General features: G+C 42.1%; 1 protein-coding gene across 1 annotated transcript in view; it reads right to left on the reverse strand.

Moving 5' to 3' along the window:
- The window catches only part of rasa3 (RAS p21 protein activator 3), a 37,168-nt gene extending 22,565 nt beyond the window's left edge, over positions 1 to 14,603 (reverse strand). Inside the window, exons 1-3 of the mRNA XM_031846214.1 lie at positions 14,333 to 14,603; positions 3,041 to 3,158; positions 1,040 to 1,143 (exon numbers count right to left, since the gene is read on the reverse strand). Of these exons, the coding sequence (XP_031702074.1) occupies positions 1,040 to 1,143; positions 3,041 to 3,158; positions 14,333 to 14,387 (277 nt within the window). The 5' untranslated portion in view covers positions 14,388 to 14,603. The remainder of the gene's footprint in view (positions 1 to 1,039; positions 1,144 to 3,040; positions 3,159 to 14,332) is intronic.
- Between the last annotated feature and the right edge of the window lie 2,462 nt (positions 14,604 to 17,065).

The following is a 17,065-nucleotide window of genomic DNA, read 5'->3' on the forward strand; positions in this document are numbered from 1 at the left end:
ACACACACACACACACACACACACACACACACACACACACACACACAGGAGCTGTTGATGATACAAATCACATCCTGAGAACGATTTTTCAGTTTGTGGTTGGTCACACGTACACAAATACAAACCCACCAATATGCACACTGACACACCCAATGACACTGAGAAAAACATCCGCCCTCACACAAACAGACACACACCTTTTTGGTACTAAAAGTGTAACTGTAAGGGCACCTAAAGGAATAATTCGACAATTTGTGCAAGGTGATTCTTGGTTTTATTAGCTTAGCATTAAAGACTGCAACAAGGGGCAGCTAGCCTGGTTATGTCTAAAGATAACAAAGTCTGTATCTCACCTCTACAAAGTCACTCATTTGAACATATTGACTGCAATTAATGGTTGTTCGGATCCTTTTCAACCTATTTAACAGTTAAATATTTTAAGATATAAAATATTTATGCTATTTAAAAATGCTATAGATATAAATGTTTAATTACACTAAATATTAACATTCATTTTTAACAGTGATATTACTTAGCAGGCACATTGTTTTGTTGCTGGGAAACCACTTAATTGCTTTGCTAAATTTTAGCAATAACAGTTTTTCAATATCGACACAATATTTTCAATATCAATTAATCGAATCCCTTGATCTATGAAATATTTGAAAATAGTGAAAAGCCCCTCCCACAATTTCCGAAGTGCAAGTTACAGTAATATATAATACAGAAAAACAGCAAATTATCAACATTTGTTCCTGATAAAATACAAAAATAGTTTCCTTATTTCTGTCGATCATGACATTGGAAACCGTGTTTTAGACATTTACATATTTTTTTATTGTTTGAACTACGGTTCATGCTGACATTTTAAAGGTGCTAAATTCCAAATTCAAAGCATTTCTATGACTGAGAGGTTGCCTCCACACGGCTCTCAACATGGCTGAGGATGAGCGGCTGATGCAGAATGCAAACAAAGCACAGAGAAGTTCAGATACCAACACAAACAGAGGGAGAGTGACTTCAGCAGCTGTTTACTCACCGATACTGGAATCCCTCCTGAAGACGTCCCTGTCGAAGATGTAGAAGGAGAGGTGTCTGAAGCTACGTGGAATCTCACAGTAAAAGTCCTCCCCATAGAATGGACTGGAGGCGAGAGGAGACACAAGGCAAGCTGTGATTAGAGACTCCGTTTGTCTGATTGAGCATGTTTCGCCACAAATTAAGTTTGACATATTGAGTTGTTGAACAATGAGAAGAAAGCATGTTGTGAGGGGAAAAAAGAGGGAACTGACTCAGGAAAACAAAATCTCCTGTAGAAATGAAGTGGCGGCTTTTATATAAAAAATAACTGTCTAAAAGGAAAAATAAAACTGTTTATACTTTTTTTTTTAAATAAGGAGATGCCCTGTCCAGCCAGCAAGATACAGTTTCTATCAGGAACTTTTAACTGGTTATGGAACAGTCTCAATATAATACTGATGCCTCTTTATGACCTAAGTAAACAAAACCATCAGTGAGAAGATTGTCTATTGCTGTATAGTTATACTAAATGCTTGTCATCGGTGCCACCGGGTCCAATTCTGGTAAAATCAGACAAATTCATTCAAGTTCACCAGAAACTCCTTGAGCTCAGCCTCCAGCGGGGCCTCCAGCGGGGCCTCCAGCAGCGACCCCAGCAGGACGGGCCCAGATCCGGCTTCGCTGCAGCCTTCGCTCGGCAGCTGCTGGAGGCCCGAGACGTATTGCTGGGCCGGCTGGAGTTAAGAGAGACATGGGACAACCAGAACCAGGACTAAGCAGGGCACACTGTCAGACCCTGCTGCGGTTAAACGAGAGGTTTTCTAAAGGGACTCTAAAAAACTACAGCTTTTGTTCACAGGGATGGCCAAAAACAACAGAAAATGAAAATTCCTCAAAGCAGCTTTAAAGTGCGATAATCACATGTGAATATGTTGTGTGAACAACCTCTAATTCTCGTGCTGTCACTCATTCTTTATCCACTAACTAACTAACTGATTGATTGTTAATCTGTAAACTATTCCTGCCTCTACCATAATATTTTTTAGTGTTGCTGTCGGACTGTGTGTGTCAATCGGGACTTGCACTTGAACCTACAAACATCACAGACAAAATTCTTTCATCAGTCTTGCCCAAAGATGATTGATTTTGTCCCTTGGCCAGACATAAGAAAAAGATCACATGCATTTACATCTTGCCATGAGTCATGTGGACTCTGCAGCTCGCCTGCCTACAACAATAGGCCTGTTTGTGACCATTGGCTGGAAGATACATAAACTGCCATGCTCTGCCTTACCTAAACAACGGTCATCGATGAATTACTGCAATGAGAATCTCGTGAGCTGAGCCCTCAGGGTCGCTGCTGACAATTACTGACTTCATCTGTTACTCCTCAGACATTAAGACATTAAGACATACAAAGGGCTGGTGGATGGATAGGCAGGCAGGCACAGCCGCATTTATGAGGAATCCTACAAATACAGGACCCTTAAATAAATGTAATTCAATGTTGTCAACTGTGTGATTGAAAACTTCCCCTTGTAATACAGTACTTCATCATTCGGGCATTTTCTCTTTAGTCTGGTTTGATATATGATGATATATTTACACTATCTATACAGAAGTCTGCTGTGTTTATAATAACACCTTGATACAGAGTTATTCTGTGGCCAAAGAATGTATAGAATTTAAATACATACAAAATTAGATCAAGCTTGTAAATAATATTTTTTTTCATCTTTATTAAATACAATTGAAGTCCAATAGCATCACTTCTGTCAACAAAAGATGGACTTATAACTAAAACTACAGCTCTAGCCTGGTGAATTAAACATTTAATCAATTCATAAAGGCAGGGAGTTACTGTTTGTGAATAAAAGGTGTTTTCACTTTTGTACCGTCTCAACCTTAAGCTTTGACCGACAAGAAAGTGATTATAATTGGACTTTCACGATTGCACCTTTCTCTATATACGGACTGAAAGGATGACAAACAAAAAAGGGCGGAGGGCCCCTGAACGTACCAAAGTGACTTCTCTATGATCTTGGTCCTGAAGACCTCTTCTTGGTCCAGGTTGACGGTGCAGTAGCAGTCCCTCATCCTGTTTGGCCCCGGGTACGGAGGGATGTTTTTCGCTTCTCCTGCACAAAGAGAATGGAGAGGGGAGAGCGGGCAGTTATTATTTAGAAACGCTGTTGTAAGCAGTAACAATGTGTTTATTCAGGCACACCGCTGTATGTGATTACTTATTTATTAACACTGAAAGCATGCACGCAAAGTTTAAAGAGGAATGGTATTATGTAAGTTCACATCATTAGTTTTAGCTTTGAATAATCTGACCGCTGCACACATAATGAGCTTAGCTCTGCCAGGTAGACTCACTTCTTTTAAAGTGGGCGGGAAAATATTAAGACATGCTCTCTGAAACAGACACACAAATAACATGTGTTGAGTGTGTGAGTGTGTGAGTGCATGTGTGTTGTGAGATCTGTGAATGAAAGAATCTGCGTGGGACATTTCCTGAATCCCGCTGAAGCCCAATCTGTTCGTCAAACATGTGTGACAGATAGCACTCCCTTTGACAAGAATGTGGTCCGACCACCCACTGAGACACACACACACACACACACACACACTCACACACTCACACACACGCACGCACGCACGCAAATTGTTTAATTTTAAAAGGGAAAAAGTGTCCACTCTCTTGCCTTTACCAAGAACAAAAACATTATAACAAAAGAAAGTTTATAACAATACTGTCCTCTTGTGACCATTATTTACCTTTGGGAACAAGGGCTTTAGAAAAACTAAGTAATGCAGTGAAAATCTAACGCTGGTGTAGCTTTTTTTCTTGGTCTTTTGTTTTGGGGTGTTAACACACACAAATATTAACTTTAGAAAGAGCCAATCATCCTTCCTACAGTCAGTTCAATAAGAAAAAATTCTGTTGCTGCACTAGGAAACAAGTCAGATATACTGTACCATAGAAATCCTGAACTCTTTATTCTGCTACCTTAAAAGAATTCTGTGAATGGTAAACACTACACTGCAGTCATCCAGCTCTGACGCCTCATGTTTGGGATTGCACAAGAACTGACTCCTAACACAGAACCAGTTTTCTCAAAACTTGAGAAGGAAAAGTTAGTGTTGCAACAATGAAAAGGAGTGGGGAAAAAAAAAAAAAAAAGGTGAGTTATCACATTCACATCATGACGCACTCAATAACGTGCAATTGCACTGTTTGGATACAACCTGTGATTTATTTACACACTGGTAGGTTTGTTCTGCAGGCATGAGACCAATCAGTTAATTAAGCAAAGGTCCTGAACTGAATTGTGACTATTTAAAGGCTACGCATTGTGATATTCTATATTTGTCTTGTTGTAAACCATGAAAAGTTGTTGTTGAAATCAATTGTTTTCTTCATAGCGTGATCCATCTTATTCCTCTGTGCCATAGAGCTCCACTGTCCAAAAACTGTTAAAACCCCATATATGAGCAACACCATATCACTGGGTGTCATGTTCCCTGGTTATGAATATGGGCACTGTAGTTTATTTTGTGTCAATCCCACACACGCACCGACCTGCTGCCATAAATACTCACTAGTGCACTAAATGTGTATAAATCCACAACTAAAAGTAGTCCCCAACAAATGCACTATTTACTCATGCTTGAGTAATAATTGTTAAAAAACTACAGAGCTCGGCTGTTTTAGGAAATTACTTTTAAAAATGAAACTATTTATTTGTGATGCTTTGTTTTACAGATTTACATTTCAAGTGAAGTGGCGGTTAATGTCGGTTTTGGAAAGTTGGAGAAATTGGTTGGGGAAAAATAAGGAACAAATGCCAGATGTATCTTTTTAGCTCTTCTATACGCGTTGGGCTATTGCTACTAGAAAGTCTTTGTCAGATACATAATTTCAATATGCAATAAGAGTGACAAATGGCCAGTTATGAAAGAGAGCTTATCTGGTACAGCTCTACCTCTGATCCATAATTCTACAAAGAGGATGAACGTAAAACCGCGCTGAGACAAACCGAGGTGATTAAGTGTCTCTCTGTGGGGTTTGCGGCCCAACACGGTGTTATGACTTCATCTCTGGAGGCTGATTTATACAGTATGTGGACCTTTACACAACAACAACATTCATTCACAAATTAAAAAGACACCCAAGCTGTAAAACAACACACGCGCTCAGCTGCTTCAATTTGTTGTTACAGAATCCGACTCCGTCTTTGTTTATGTGCGAGAGCAGAGCGATGACGCAAGTCTCTCTCATCCCTATCTATCTCTATCCCTCATCTCCCCCGTTGTCTTTGATTCTCTCTCGCTTATTCTCCCACATTTATTTTGTCTCCCTCCTGTAATCCTCCTCATTCACCTCTGCTGCTCAATTGCCATTAGTAACCAAAACATAATGGGATTACCACAGCTTTCTCAGCTCTTTGTGTGTGTGTGTGTGTGTGTGTGCGCGTGTTTAATGACCAAAATCGAAGCTACAGGAGAAAGTTTATATATTGTAAGGTGTCTAGGTACATCACATACAGTTCAAACACTGTTCAAGTGGTTAAACATGTGTAAGCACATTTCCACTCCAACTATTGTATTTCTTTTTACATTACTGCTGACCTTTCTACAAACCCTCTTAGATTGATGAGTGCATTTTTTCAGCTTTTTTTCCTCCAGCAGCAGCGTGAAAATCAACTTGCGGAGACTTGAAACTTGCTTGAGATAAGTAATCCATCACAGAGAACAGTGAATCTATTTGTCTTCAGTTTTCAGTCATTTTTAAACTTGATGTTCAGAAATGTTGGTTAAAAGTACAAAAGCAACATCTGAGAATTACAGACCGACCGGGGCAATATTATTGGATGATTAAATGTCATCACAGATAGATCGGTAAACATCCGCTGAACAGATGAAAAATGGCGGCAAATGAAAACATTCGTGTGGACCGAGGATGAGACTGTAACATCCTTCAAATGAAAACACCAAACAAACAGAAATGGCATGTACCTGTCATGATTTCCACATTGTTTTTATTGTTTGGGGTTTGACAAAATGTCAATAACATGGGATTAGTAAACCCTGTAATCCCTTTCACTACTTCCAAATGCATTATCATGCAATGTCAACATCACTTTGACTTACAATGCAGTCTGTACTTATCAGGCTAAAAGATGCAAAAGCCTCCAGTAATGTCTCCTGAGCAGAAAAAAAATACAAAAATACAAAAATAACCACAGTTACAGATTCAGAGTGACATCTTGCAGCTTCCTGTTTAGGGAGAGAAGGAAGTGCCGGGCAGTTGTCTTTGTGGATGAGTCGATAAGCAGCAGAGTTCGTCAGTTTGAGGGAAGTTTATTGCAATGGTGATATGGCATGTGTGTGTTTATGTTTGATGGAGAGTGAGTCTGTTACAAAGGAAAGGATAAGCCTCTGCAGTGACCTGACGTTCAACACGTTAGATTAAAGACTTTATTATGAAACCAGAGGGTGTAATCCTCTGTCTCAGCATGTCTCTATATTTCTCTCTTACTTTCTTTTCATCCTGGTTCATGTGCTGCAGTTTTATTCTTTTTATTTTTTGTCGGGGGGGGGGGGTTATCTATGTCGGGCTTGTGTTACATTGCCCATTTCACTTTCCTTTTCAAAATTAGCTTGAACCTAATTTCACTTTCCTCTATTTCTGGTTGTATCCTCTTTTTCATCTCTCTCGTTTACTTTCTCCAGAGGCGGTGCGTTGTCTCTCCTCAAGATTCAAAATATGCAGTAAATTAAAAAAACAACAACAACAGCAGCAGCTTTCTCTTTTCATCACTGCATCACTGCAGCTGCCCTTGGAGAATATCTTGCCCTAGTCTCATGAGAAAAAACAGTGTAAAGAGACACACTTTGTAGGCACACCTGTGTGAGTGTGCTGAAGTGGTGTGTACGCTAAATTTGGGGGCTGCAGAGAAATAATGACGACAGGGCGCTTTGACACAAAAGGTTGACTCCCCTGCCTCATTCCTGCAGAGGAAAGTGAAGAAAAAGGAGGCGAAGACGGAAGAAATGAGGAAGCACAAGTGATTGAAGCAACGTAACGGACACGCTGAACGCGTAGCTTTGTTCCTCTTCCCCTGTTGGCTAGTCTCAGTCGGACACGCTCGTGTGTACAGTTACAGCTCGACTCGTTCTGATCTTCTCTGATGGGAACACATTCGAGGATATACACAGACGTGAACGCTTTCAGTGGCTGTGCTAGCAGGCCTGGCAAACACAGGCTTTGAGGAAAGGAAAGAGAAGGGAGTTGTTAGGGAGGAAAATACAAGCAGTGTACTCAATCAAGGGCGAGAGAGAGAGAGAGAGAGAGAGAGAGAGAGAGAGAGAGAGAGAGAAGTCAGTCAGATAGAAAACTGGAGAGTGGTTAGCTACAACAGGAAATGAGATGAGGGGAAAGGAATTCCAACTGAATCCAAGATGTAGTTTAAAGGCAGTGAATAACCCACCCCGTTACCCCTGAGTGTGTGTGTGTGTGTGTGTGTGTGTGAAAGAGAGAGAGACACCGTGAGAATGGAAAGAAGGACTGAAACTTGTAAGAGGACAATTTATTATCCCACAGTTAATACTCAGTTCCTTTGATGGTCCTAATTAGAGACTCAAAACAAGAACTGAAATAAAACTGTCATTGGTGTCTTTCTGAAAATGACTAAACATAAAAACATTACACACACACACACACACACACACACACACACACACAGAGAGACCCCTACACTGTGGATATATAGAGCAGTAGCTTTGATCCCACAGTAAAATATGCCTGTATCATTGAAACTAGGGCTGCAACTTGCATTTAGTTTCAATATTAGACAACAACACTCATTAACAGTGTTCAGATCCCCAAGTCAGGTCTTCGAATGTTTCTCCTGCGATACTAATGCAACTGTTATAAACCTGTAGCCTTGTGAGAGACAGATTAAAACAAGAATAGTTTTAGAAACAACCACATAACCTGACTTTTAGTCCCTATGTGGGTCAGACTCCAAAACCCTGAATCCTACACTTCCCATGATGCAACTAGATAGTGTGTTTTTTTTAGGCCTCCACTGCCTAAATCTTTCAAACGCAGACTTAAACCCACAAACAACGCTGGGCTGTGATGCAAGTTTGGCGTAGTGGTCGCAATCAGAATTGCGGATGGTGTGAGGTCCAGTGGCTCTTTTCTTATGGACAGAAACCCACAGCACAAAAAGTAAATCAACACAAAGTAAAAACACTTTAACGTGATTCTTTGTATTGTCAAAAATAGTTATTTGCGACATTAGGCTCAATAATGTCTAGAAAAACAAATTATTAAATGAATGCTCGTACTGAATAAGAGTCCACAAATGCAGAAGCCTGAAAAACATCTTCAGCAAATGCGCCCAACTCAAACGCAAATTAACTTAACACCACTGAAAATAAAATAAGCAATTCCATCATCGACAGGCAGCCACATACTTTGAACCCATGCTTGCTCATCTCGAAACCCACAATCAATGAAAACCTGTTAACCTCTGAAACCCTCGTTTCCCTCCACCTGCATCTTTTCAATATTCAAGGGTTAAGCTTGTCGCTAATCGTCCACCAGCTGTGCTGAAGTTGTCGAGCAGCTTGAGGAGGATAAGCGTGGAGGGGGAAAAAACATTTACTGCACGCCCCAGTCTCTGTGAAAAACCACCTTTCAGTTACTGATCAAACTCGCTCTCCATCTACTGCGTCCTGGAGCTAATGTTCAAACTGATTCGTTAGCCTCAATGGAAAACTTGAGAACAAAACAAAAATAAAGTCATGTGAAGTGAAGTTACACTGTGTGTGGAAAATTTGCTCACATGTTAGAAATCCGGGTCTGAAACCGGGTACCTTCCCCCAGGTTGTGAGTGCGATCTTTCAGACCAGTGTGGTGTCATGGTGGAGTTAGTAAGTACAGTGAGCTGGTTTCACAGCTTTACACGGCCCCTATACGTCCTGGTCACTTTAAACTTCCTCGTCCATTTACACAATAATCTATTTGTCTTTTAAAAACTTCTAGAAATAAAAACAACAAAGATGTCAAATGAGTACAACTCTCCCCTACATACGCTCACAAACAGTCTTGACACACACAATGACGAGGAGATATGATATCTTTTGCAAGCACAGGAAAGGGAGAGTAGGTCGGGTGTAAGTCCCTGTGTGTGGCAAGCTGACATTGCTCGTGTTGCCAGAGGAGAGCAACACTGTTGCGAAACCCCGATTTAATCAGAGTGCGCGGGGCCATTTGCTGCAGACATTTTTCACCACTTTCTTTCGGCTTTTTTTCCACAAGATGGAAACAATGTGGCAACGTGCTTCTGACACTTCTTGGCACTTTGGGTTTTCTCTTTCTCTGCTGAGCAGCATGGTGAGTGGAGGTCATCCCAGGGAGGGATTCAGCCGACTTCCCCTACGGGGGCATGTGAAGGACATCCTGAAGGAGCTGCACTCCGGTTGCGGCCCTTTGTTTACCCCTGCTGACCCTGCATGCTGGCCTTACGCCGTTACTTCCCCACTGTTCTTGGTGCTGTGTTCTCGTCGAGGGCAACGTTACCGAGCGCAGTGAGAGCTGCTGTACCCAGCCCGGATTATTCCACCAGCCTAAAGCTGCCCGGGCCGAAACACGGCCTGCGTCTCAACAGTCAACAAACATGTTTACAGCAAACGACTTCCCAGAGAGCTGGCCTTCTAGGACACATACACCCCCCCACCCACACACACACACACCACTTCTTAGAAGTCAATCATAGCCTCATGTGATGCTTGTGATTTTTCTTAATAAATAAATAACAGAACCCTTCAACTAAATAAGAGCGGGAGTCCCCCGCACACAAAACAAAACATTGTTCCTCATCCCTCTCCTCGTCACTCCATGTCTCATATTCAGTCTGGACAGGAGGGAGTTTGGGAACCTCTGTTGGCCAGCTGTCAAGGGAAGGAGGGAAGGAGGGGAGGGGGTCTCTGTCACTGCAAACTTTTCCCTCCCAGGCTCACCCGGCTTGAGACATCCAGCCCCGTGCTGCCTGAATTCATCCGCCCGCTCCTGTTTTCCTCAACCTTCACCGCCTTACCTCCTCTACACCATGTGTCAGTATCCTACATGCTCTTGTTCCAACGGGGTCAACGGCCTCTGCAGTCCAGGTGGAGTAGCTTACGGGGAGAACGGCACGTTTCGTGGAGATCATCTACTCTCAGGCCAATCCAATAACACACTGGACTCTGGAAGGATCTAAACCTTTAATTTGGGATTAAACGGCAAATTGTGAACGTGCGGCGACATTTATTTGACTAAATAAGTCGTACACATTTACACAAACTAACGTATGGTTGGATGTGTTTTCCCAGAGCTCTGAATCTGTCTGAGTATGTCTAGCAGTTACAGAGAAGTCAAAAGCACACATGCTGTTGCTAATGAGTGCAAAGTCACGACTCCAGCTGCGCCCCTGAGATTCCACCCGTCTCTCTGAGCGCGCTGACAGAGACACGGTCGCTGACGGATGAGTCACAGCCCGCTCCTGTATGTGAGACACCTCCTCCGTCCCGCGCTCTGTGTCTCCCTACATCTGCTTTGCATTAGCCTGTTGCCATGCAGGAAAAAACACAATTCTTTTGTAGTCTGTTGCAGCTAATCGGGAAGTGAATTGGGGGGGTGTTTCCTGTTTCCTGCGCTCGCCAGACAGAACGGACTCGAGGCCCAGTAGCAGCGTTCGGTTTCCGAATCTTGTGCGTTCCTCCAGGAAACTGAGGAGAGTCATCACCTGGTGGAGCACAACATTAAGTCCTCTCTCTCTCTTCTTCAGATATCTGGCAGACTATCAGCTCTGAGTCATCCGCCAGCCTCTTTCTCCTGTGTTAGGGTTAGATGTTTTCAGGGGTGACCCAGACCGCTGGACTTTCCAGTCGCACCAAAAATGAACTGGATCCGGTTAACAATCAAAAAGTATTTAATAAACAAGAGAAGCTAGAACAGTTGCAAACTGAATTACTCTATCGATATCAATATGTCCCCAGGGCAGAGTTCTCACAAGGCCCACTAAATAGCCCAGCCCAGCTGGTAAACTACCCAGAGTGGTAACGGCGCGAACTCTGGCAAAAACCCTCTGGAACTAAGCCTATATTTAAAAGTCTCTGTCCGAAAGTTTAAATGTCCAGTATCAGCCTCTGTGATTGGCCGAAATTCAATAGCCCCTCCTGGCTTGGGGCAGTTATCATCTCAGTGTTTGGTTGAAGTCGTCCGGACTCCTCCTCAGGTCCTGGTGGTCAGTTGTCCACCCCTCTGTTCTCTGCTGCACCTCTGTAAAGTCTCACACAAAATGTTCCCTTTCTGACCCTCAAAACTATTCATACAGTGTTTTAATACCTTTAGTGACTATACTTCTATGGTTTAATACATTCAATGAGTAAAATACTGTAACATAATATCCTCTACAAGTAAGAATATTGTAAACATAATACATTCCATAAGTAAATATTTTGTGACTTTTTAACCTATTTTGACATTATTATTATTGTGACACTTCTACTCACCACTAGGGGTGTTATTTAATCCTACTTATAATATTTCTAATACTGAAATCCTTAACACCTGCCAGAGGGCAAGACTTCGGTGAAGACAATGTTACGGGAGGGTTACATAGACATTACCAGGAGCAGAGCGCCGTGGGGGTCAGACTGACTGCGAGTACGGCTGCTGCTGCGTAACAAGGCGGAGTAAACTCTACTGCCGTCACCGTACAACACGAACAAGGGAACTCGAGGGTCCAGGCGTGGAAGTGACGACAACAGCAATGTTCTTCAACAAGTCGCGACATATTTATAAAGCTTGTAAGCTATTTGTCTAGATAACAAAGTAATTTTGCCTGTGAAGGAATGTAACAACGTACATTTACTCAGGTACTGTACTTGAGTACAAATGTCAGTTACTTGTACTTTCCTGAGGTATTTCCATTTGATGCCACTTTATACGTCTACTAGCTGTAAGTTACTTGTTACTACTGTTGCCACTTTTTTTGTATTTAAAATGTCAGGAACTAGTGAAAAGTTAGTTCAGGGTCATGTCTTCATAAATCTTGTTTTCGTCCGACCAACAGTCCAAGACCTAAAGATATTACATTTTCAATCATGAAAACTGAAAATCTTCCTATTTAAGGGGCAGTAAATAGCTATTTCTTTGCATTTTTGCTTGAAAAAATGATTTACAACATATGACGTTTGAATAGTAGACTAATTGTAGCAGTTGTATATACAAGATAAGATTTACGTCCATATAAAGATTCCACCTCAACAACTACAACAGTAAAATGCTACATAAATGCTTTAATACTAATTCAGTATAGAATAACTCACAGGGGGCTTTTTTTCTGCATTGAGTCCTTTGACTTTTGATGCTTTATATAGATTTTAGGCAAGCTACTTCTGGACTTCTGCTTAAGTAACATTTTAAAAACTAGATTTTAACTTTCAAAAGCATTTCACAGTGCAGTGTCGAGTCCATTACTTAAATAATGGATCTGAATACTTCCTGCACCACTGAGCTTTGCTGTCCTGATTGGTAAGCAGGATTGTGTCTAGGAAAGACGTTCACGGTCCTCCACTCATTCAGTTTTTATTCACAGGAACTCAACGCTGCTGGCTGACTGAACATTCATTCAGAAAGTGCAGCAATTGAACAAGGCCTTTGTGAGTTACCATTACAACTCCCCTCCAGCACATCATCTCGCTGGGGCCGGATTATTTGATCAACTCACGGTGGTTCTCCCTCCAGCTGTTTCCAGACAATACAAACAGCAGGAAAGAGCTTAAAAGCACAGCCTAACTTTGTACATCAGCTCAACTGGAAAAGGTCTAAAAATGCTGGCTGGCATCGTCACACAGCACCACAGCTTGTGTGTGTGTGTTTGTTGTCATTTGTTTTTCTCTGCTCATCCCTCCTGTCGCATGTTTGGAGTCAAAACAAACCGGAGAGCGGAGCCAGGATGAATGGCCCGCCAGATGTCAGAGAAAAACTGCAGCAGACGCTTCCAAAACGTCCCGTGTTGACCCCAGATAACAGTTTAGAGCAGACAGAGGAAATGATTGTTTGCTTTGAATGTTTTGATGTGAAAAATGCAAAACAACAAAATAAACACCATAGTAACATAGTACAGTAGTTACATTTACTATAATCGCAGGAACAATTGGTTGTCGGTGGACAGAAAATTAATTTCAATCATCAATTTGTCATTCAAATACTTTTCCAAGCAAAACTGCCACAAATTCTCAAATTCTGGCTTCTCAAATATGAATGTCTGCAGCTTTTGTTGGTTTTAATTGACTGTAGATGTCAAATATTTGGCTTTTCAACTCTTGGTTGGATAAAACAAACTATTTGGAGACTCCAAATAAATTGACTAATCAAGAAAATAACGTTCAGATTACTGACAATAATGAAAATTGATAATGAAAACGTGATTTCTCCCTCCTGTTTTGATATTACTAGTATTTATTCCTCACAGTATTCTTCTTCTTCTTCTTCTTCTTCTATCCATTGTAATCCATGAGATGCAAGTGGTTGTAGTGTACGTTATGTAATTACTACAGTTTTACAACTAAAAAAAATCAAGAAGAACAACTTCTTGTACAGACATGACAATCTCTGAATTGCAAAAACACACAGGCCTCTCCACTGAATCCTCCATCGCAAACTGTACTCAGCCTCCTCAGATATGCATGCACCACATGCCTCCTACAAACCAGGGGTACTCACTGGAGACCAGCTAGATATCTAAAAATAGAAATCTGGGTTAACAATCAATAGCTAGACAGTTAGGCATAAAGCTGTGTCGAGGGGGGAGCTGAGAGAGAAGGGGGGGGGTTGCAATAACATGAATGGGTCGCAGCAGCTAAAGGTGTAATAAAGGATTATTTGAGCTGAGGCGTCTAGAAAAAGCATCTGGATATGGGCAGCTGTGGAGCCTTTATGTCGCACAGCCTGCTGGATATCAAGTCTCCATATGTGGACCCCTAACACACATGATTTGGATTCCTATGCCAGCTGCCAAATTCCCACAAGGCTTTGAATCTCTCGATGAGGCTACATTTCTTTTTTACAATTTGCGGTTTACAGCGCTGAGAGGAAAGCGTGTGATTTGAATTACAATAACAGCAGGAAGGAGACAGATCTGTACACCCCCCCCTCCAGTCTCCAGCCCTCACTGCCTGCTTGGCCCGTTAACACGGAGCCATCCATTGAGGCGCTCAGACTGGGGGGTAGGGATTTTTGTCTTACCTATTTTTATTTTAACGCTCTGGAAAACCCGGAGACCTTCCTCTTCTACCGCCATGCTTTCCCCGTGGCTCTTTCCCTTTAGACGACTAGATAAAGACAGTCCTCCACGGTGGTCGGTTCTGGCCTCTCCAGCGCACGGATAATCCAGGGGTTTTGCACATCTATGCTCTCCGGACAGCGATCACACTCCGGGTCCCGATCACTGCTTCTGCTGGCTGGTTGAAGAACAAGCGGGCAGATTCAGCTTCAGTCCCGCAGCAGCAGCAGCAGCAGTGGAGGTGTGGCTCCACACAACACCGCCCACACCATGTATGGAGGGTGATCCGTGCCACTGGGAGGCGAGGCAGTGGCGTCATTGAGGAAAATAAAGACAGCCTCCCACTCTTCCAGTCAGAAAAATAAAGTATGGTAATGAAAATGATATAGTGGTAACTTACCAGTAAGTTGCATCCAGTCCCATCCACACCTAAACCCAGTGACCAACTGACAAGTCTATATATTGTAATATTTGACCTACGAAGTTCCCCTTGGAAATAGCAGCAGTAGTGTTGTGGATGACACTGCTTCTTCTCTTCTTACTTCTCTCCCTATCACCCCTCATACAGGCTTCGATGTTCCTGCTCCTCTTTGGCGTTAATCACCCCTCATACTGGCTTCGATGTTCCTGCTCCTCTTTGGCGTTAATCACCCCTCATACTGGCTTCGATGTTCCTGCTCCTCTTTGGCGTTAATCACCCCTCATACAGGCTACAACGTCATGAGGATGGCTAGACTCTGAATTGACAAGAACTGGCTCATAATGTTGAATGATTTAGAAATATATAAGTGTAGCTGCTGGCAAAGCTAGGTCACCATACTCATATACATCAGCGTTTTATTTATTTATGTACCTTTCCTCTCTGAAAATTGGCGATGCATTTTCTGTAGCTGTTCAGTGTTACTCCCCCTTTATGGGCCCCACATGCAGCAGCACTATCTGACTCTACTGGATCTCTCCGGATTGTTTCCTACATCAAATAGACTGCAGATGCAAAAGAAAAAACTACAACACAGCTTTAAACTGTTATTTCTCTGGCGTGAATGATCTATTGCTGCTCCCATGAGCTGAGCTTTACTGGCTGTAAACGACTAAGGATCCTCACTCCCATTTCAACTGCTGTGCGTTATGGTCACTGCCAAACTCAGGACATGGTGTACAATAATATGCTTTAAAAAGTGCAGCACACTGACGTTTAAGGTTGTCACAGGAAGAGGAAACAGCCTTGGCCTCTGGATACTAAACTAAATTGATCAACATCCAGCAAAATGTTTACTTGAGTTGCGTCAGGGGAGTTATGGTTTCCCTACAGTATGGCCTAATAATGACAGAAAAGCGAGACAAATGCACAGAGAAAGGTCCCTCACCACTTGAACTCAAACATCAACCTGACATTATTGAGTGTAAAAGAAGATTTTTTGTTTGTTTGGTCATGTGTTATGTTTCAAACAAACTTCCTCCATTAACGGATACTGTACATCAACAATACTGAGAAATAAAATGCTTATTTTCATGGTTTGCATTCGGTTTGTTGAATCATTCTGTTCAAGAGGGTACAAGGGTGCAAATCTCTTGTAAATGTCATGGTCAATAAATATTTCTTGAATGGTCAAATAAATCCCTGTCTCTCAGAGTTCCACCAACATAATTAAAAATGCTATTGATTTGACTGAATCACCACCAAACTCGTATCAAACTATCCTGATGATAGACAAAATGAGCTAATGGAAACAAGGTAATTATAGAGCCAAAAGAGAATTGTTCCTAAAAGCAAAACACGACAGCAATAACCTGTAAATTATTCATTTGTCCCTGTTTTCCTGTTGACACTGATCTCGAGCCAAATTCAACAGATGGAAGAATGGACACGGTACTGGTTTCCTCGGTGGGGGGGGGGGAGTCTGGAAAGGGTTTAACATCCATTCAGGTGAAAGACACAGGATCGTCATCAGCCCACACTTTGAGCCTATTGGACCACGCCTCTGAGATCACCATGACCACATTCCTCAAAATAGCCCGACTCTGGTCAGGAGCACCCTACAAACCCAGCTGGCCTAGCCCAACCCAGCAGAGATGTGGGACTTAAACAGCAGTCGGACAGTCTCTCTACCAGGAGCGAAGGTTAGCTGCAGTGCTTCCTCTGCCAGCTAAAGTGTTCGGATTAGCTGTGACTCCTTTAGAACAGCTCTAAATCGAATTAGGCTAAATGTCCCGTATACCGTCAGCCTGTTAGACTCTCCTCTTAAAGAGAAATGACAGCAACAACACTTACATGCACTAAAGCTAACAGAATGCAGCAGGGAACGGAATTAAGTACATTTACATTTAATTCCACTTATACTTCTACTCCACATTTCAGAAGTAATTATTGTACTTTTTACTTCACTACATGGTTTGACACATTCAGTTTCTAGTTACTTTGCAGATTCGGATCATCTGTGGTGGAAAGTAACTGACTGCATACTGCTAAGCTGTTGTTTGCAGTGCCACTAAAGACAGATCTCCCCGCTAAACTTCTCACATGGTTTCATTTAAATAACTCTTCAAGGCCAAATGAAGAAACATCATTCAAAGATTACAAAAAAGTAACAAAAAGGAAAACAGATTTGTGGAGAAAGACAATTTTTCTTCTTTTCTCTCACGTTAAACATCTCACGGCCCCTCAGATTTCTCTTTTCACCCTTCGGTGGGAGCCT

This window comes from Anarrhichthys ocellatus, unplaced genomic scaffold, assembly GCF_004355925.1.
Source record: "Anarrhichthys ocellatus isolate YVR2014 unplaced genomic scaffold, GSC_Weel_1.0 scaffold6, whole genome shotgun sequence".
NCBI classification, from domain to species: Eukaryota; Metazoa; Chordata; class Actinopteri; order Perciformes; family Anarhichadidae; genus Anarrhichthys; species Anarrhichthys ocellatus.